We start from the raw sequence: 5,288 nt of genomic DNA, 5'->3' as shown, positions 1-5,288 counted from the left end.
TTAAAAACGTTTGGGGACACTCGCGTAGATCTGCACCTCAGTGAACAGGCACAACATTGGTGAGTAAATGAATTTTATTTTACATTTCTTCTTGTCATTTTATTTCGTTAGTATTAAATTCATGGTAACGAAATAAAATGACAAAGATACAAAAATGTATCAAATAAATCTGCTCACCTGCAATTTATAATGGCGCATTGTAGTCACCTTCGTGCACGAAAGTTCGTTCAATCTCAGCTGCTCAACATTTTCAGTTATTTGCTGTTGTATCGCCGAGTTTCAAAATGCAAATGATCTGTTTATTTTCAAAGAATAGTTTGTTTTCTTATTGTTTGGTTGGTGTCTTATATGAAACTGCGACATTGCGCAATTTATTGGACAGACTTGTTTAAGATCACACGGCGTAATTTGGGTGGCATTTTATTTCGTATTTTTAAATCATCTTTTTATTTTTGACAATATCTGTAAATTTAGTTTCCTGCTCTTAATCGTGAATGCATACTTGATGGTTTTAAATGCTCCTGAAATTAAGTGCTGCTTGACGAGCCTATATTGTGTGTGTATGTGACGTCACTGAAGGTCTAAGGTTGAAATGCACGGCCCGCCACTGCACAAAGCCATCTATAAAGCTCCTATACCAAAGGAATTCACAATGCCAAATGCTGAATAAAATGCCCAGAACTGTCACTGTTTGGCTTAATCTCACCAAGATTTTTTGGTTGCTGTAGTCACCACAGAGATAGTTGGTATGTGGAAAATCACATAAAATAATGCAATTTTGAGTGTGCATGTACGTCAGGCGTGTCAAACTCATTTTTGTCGCGGGCGACATTGTAGTTACGGTTTCCCTTGGAGGGCCGTTATGAATTTGGTGAAACCATATAAATGTTTAATCCCCTCCACATATTACACACACAGCACACAACAAATTGATGAATAACTAGTTTTAAAATCAGAAGTCAAGAATAATGACTGTTATTGTGGATGACATATGACAATTTTGGTTCAGACTTCAGCAAGCATCATGGAACTTGACATGCTTGATTTGCTTTCGCGGGCCACATAAAATGATGTGGCGGGCCAGATCTGGCCCCCAGGCCTTGACTTTGACACCTGTGATGTACGTCAAAACAAAAGCGTCTAAATAGGGTCAGTGGATTAGTAGGAGAACTCTGAAGTGTAAGTTTTTAAATAAAGAAACTTGATAATTCCCAAGTGTACTTATGTTTTAGAGCAGGGGTCCCCAACCGCCAGTCCGCCGACCGGTACCGGTCCGCCGGGCATTTGGTACCGGGCCGCACAGAAAGAACATGCCTTAATTCAGTTTTATTTCGGAATACGAAAGATGTTTTATTTTGAAAAACTACCGGATTCTCCGTTACATCCGTCTGTGTCACGCTTGACACACGTCAAGCCACGCTTCTCCATCACGTGACCGATTATTTCAAAACAAAACGCAGAAGCTCGCAAAATGAGTAAAAAAACTGCTGGAGATCGCAAATCACGGCGGCCTTAAAAGTACGTTCGAGACAACTGGATTAAAGTTATGGCTGAATACTCTGAGATCGCCACAATAGCACTGTTGCTATTTCCGACATCCTACCTGTGTGAGGCGGGGGGTTTCTGCAGCAACGGCGACGAAAACAAAATTACGAAGTAGACTGGACATAAACCACACACTTGAGGTGTCATTGTCTCCTTTTACCCCGAGATGGGACCGTCTGGTTGCAGAAAATCAAGCTCGGTGCTGTGGTGAGTCGTCATTTTCATGCACTTTGAATTTGCGTTGTATCGTATTTTGAAGGCATTAAACATTGCCATAGCGATCGCAGTGTTGCGGCCAGATTAGACGCTCCTTGTGTTTATTATTATATTTCGAAAACACCACAGTTTTCATGCAGCTCATACCATATTAATTTCTTGTATTATTTCCACCACACCTTAAATGCCGGTCCCTGAAAATATTGTCTGACATAAACCGGTCCGTGGGGCAAAAAAGGTTGGGGGCCCCTGTTTTAGAGACATCGGTCTCATGGTGAGGGGGTGTGTGCAAATCACCATATTGTCACACAGTTCAGTGGAATTTGAATTGAAGTGAATATAATAAACAGTGTTTCATCACTTATGTCAAATTCTGTAAATCTAACAAATTGTACTTTCATGTTTCAGTTTTTCTGTGACATAAAATTCACAGGGATTATTTTGATCAGTACCTGGAATGGCTAAATTTCGTAGTGCGCTCAATCCGGCATGGAGAACAGACACATCTCCTTCGTCAATATGTTGTTCCAACATGGTCAAGATGTGAGGGACCACACCAAGGTCCATCATCTTCACACAGTTACTGTCTGGCATTAAAAAAAAAAAAAATACAATCACAAAAACAAAAAACAGACCCGTCAAAAATCTTTCAAGACATATCATAGGTTGGCAAAATTCTATCTGATATAAAAATGGTTGAATATGAGTTTTACAGAAAAAGTATTTTACCATTTCTTGCAAAGTTGGCAATAGCCAAAGCTCCGGACAACTGCAGCTGAGTGTTGGAGCTCTGCAGCCAGGACAGAACATCCTGGTACACCATACCTGAGCCTTCACCAAAACACTTTTGCATAGACTCATCTGACACACACATGCACACACACACAGGCGCACACACACACACACACACACACACACAGAGTACTTATACAGTGAAATTTAACTTCATAAATATATGAATGGGCTTTCTTTGCTCACTTGATGGTAGCAACAAAAATGTTTGACTGACAAAAATGTTTCTGATGTAAATGAAATCAAGAGTATTTGACTTTATATAATAGATCAACAACGCAAAGACGAACCCATTAAATCGGATCATGTAAACAAAGGTTTGACCTTGCAGCACTCACCTCCTAAAAGAAGTGATACAATGAGGTTAGAGGCAATCTTGACACTGCAAAGGGTTGCAGGGTCTGAACATCCCTGAAGACCCCTGATCAGCTCAGATAATGCCTCGGGTACCCCTGACTCAACAAATTGAAACTTCAGTATATCTGTTGGGACAGAACCACGAGTTAACATAGAAACTTCTTGCACCTGTAACATTAACTCAAACTACTTTTTTTGCCCATATGTGACCTGTACCTGATTTTATTATGACAGTCTGAATGGCGCAATTCCGATTTTTTTCAAATCTGACCTCGGTCACTTTCAGATGTGGCCCTAGATCGGATATGTATTTTTGCAATGCGACCTCTCTCTGAACGGTGGGGGAGGGAGCACCTGAGAGGGAGATAGACAATTGTCCGAGAATCTGCAAAATTGTTTAAATTGAATTGAATTGAATACAACTTTATTGTCAAATGTGCACATACAGCACAGATGAAATTTCTTCCCTCTCAACATAAAACAAGAGATGCCGCTGTGAGTCACAATGTTGACTTTATATTTGGCTTTAACTCCCCACTTGAAAAATAAAGCATATGGATAGGAATTGCAGTTCAACTTTCCGAATTATCAGTGAATGTCTTAATGCAAACACAAACACACCTACAATTTATGCTGGACCTCTGTTTAGGGAAACAATTTTCTTTTCGACTGATATAATACAGGTCAAACAAAAGATTGTATTCTATTGTGATAGACCACATGGAGAAGACCATTCAGATATTGCGCAGTCAGGAAACAAGAATAAGCATAGCAGCATTCGTGGCATTGGCTTCAGACATCCTACGTAGTGAATTCGAGGATGCTGATATTCATCACCACACTCACTACTCAGTGTTGCCCTAACTCCACGCAATGTTCCACTTTTCTTTGGGGGTGAGGTCGCCCAAAAGTCACATCAGGGGTACTCAGACGGTTATTTGTGCGGGGCTTGGCGCCTATGCGGCGTCCGCAGTCTTTATTCTGACATTTTCCTGGTTCAACTTGACTCCCCATTGTTTTTTTCTTTATTAAATTGCAAGTCTGAAACTGTCGAAAAAACTCTGAAAATCAGTCATTCGTTAGAGGGCTGATACATTTAAATATTCTTGAGCAGAAATTTTAAAAATCGTACCATTCTCGGCCAGTGAGCCCAGTATTTCCAGTATAATGTGTTGCCGTTCAGCATCAGGTGCTCGTTTCAATTGAAAAAGCAGGATATCTCCCACATCAACTTCAATAAGAGACGTCCTTGCAGAATCTGAAAGCACACGGGTTTTGTAACTTGGTTGACGATGTAATTGGTGACTATTTCGACTTTTTATAGGGTAATTAAACAACAGTGCTGCACAAATTCTTCATTAGAATATCATTTTATATTATTTACTTTCATTCCTAAATAAAAAAAAAGTAATTAACGTTATATATATATATATATATATATAATGTCAGTGGCTTATTAGCTTCTGACCTCTCAGAGAAGCCCAGTGAGCAAACTCAAATTTGGGTCTACAAGGTTTGTGTTAGTTTGAAACGTCATTGAATATAGCTCAGTGAATAAGAAATAGTCTATATTTAAGCAAATGTTATTGTCTTTTATGATCTTGTATATTTGGTGAGTACTGTGTTGCCGTAATACTAAAACACCCTATAATAAAGACTTTGCTGTATTTCAGCATACAGTACTTGAACCATTAATTAATATGGGCAGGCACATTTGTATTATTTGAATGTAATTTTACCTAGTAGGTATCTATCAGCCGTTATTTGTATCAATGCTTACCCAAGTCTGCCAAATTACAGAGAGCCAGCACACAGACGTTGACTAGGGGATCATTCTCTGGATATTTCCTCATGATTGACACAAGCTTGAGGATGACGCCGGAGTGGACTAACTGATCCTGCTGGTATGCTGTGCAGAGTGAGAGAAAATATTTTGATTCCGGGTCTTCTGCGCTGCGACAGAGCATTCTGACAAAAATTAGCACAGCATTCCTGGTTACTTGGCATGTAAGAGGCGTAACACTAGAGATTTATTAGTTGTGCCTTGGATATATTAAGTGCTCCATTAACATAACTAAACAAAATACTTTCAACACTAAGGACTGTTTTTTTTTTTTTTTTTGTTTTTTTTGTATTTTGGTCCAGAAAGCAGTGGTGCACCAAGTAACAAATAATGACGAGAAGGACCAAAGAAAACAAAAGCTGTTGACCAGAGAAACATTTTGAAAGCTGACAAGACCCCAACACAGCAGAAAATGTAATGAGCATATACAAAAATATAAATGGGACATTATACAGAGATGAAAGTGGACCGGAAAATTTTTATATATATACACACACACACACACACACACACACACACACACACACACACACAC

The 5,288-nt window shown here is 39.2% G+C and overlaps 1 protein-coding gene across 1 annotated transcript in view; it reads right to left on the bottom strand.

The window, feature by feature from the left end:
• The window catches only part of LOC109523232 (rap1 GTPase-GDP dissociation stimulator 1), a 25,917-nt gene that overhangs the window by 9,088 nt on the left and 11,541 nt on the right, over positions 1–5,288 (bottom strand). Inside the window, exons 5-9 of the mRNA XM_019882246.1 lie at positions 4,691–4,819; positions 4,043–4,168; positions 2,892–3,035; positions 2,491–2,622; positions 2,214–2,348 (exon numbers count right to left, since the gene is read on the bottom strand). Of these exons, the coding sequence (XP_019737805.1) occupies positions 2,214–2,348; positions 2,491–2,622; positions 2,892–3,035; positions 4,043–4,168; positions 4,691–4,819 (666 nt within the window). The remainder of the gene's footprint in view (positions 1–2,213; positions 2,349–2,490; positions 2,623–2,891; positions 3,036–4,042; positions 4,169–4,690; positions 4,820–5,288) is intronic.

This window comes from Hippocampus comes, unplaced genomic scaffold, assembly GCF_001891065.2.
Source record: "Hippocampus comes isolate QL1 unplaced genomic scaffold, H_comes_QL1_v1.1 scaffold36, whole genome shotgun sequence".
In the NCBI taxonomy this organism is placed as follows: Eukaryota; Metazoa; Chordata; class Actinopteri; order Syngnathiformes; family Syngnathidae; genus Hippocampus; species Hippocampus comes.
This window is presented reverse-complemented; position numbering and strand designations above follow the sequence as displayed.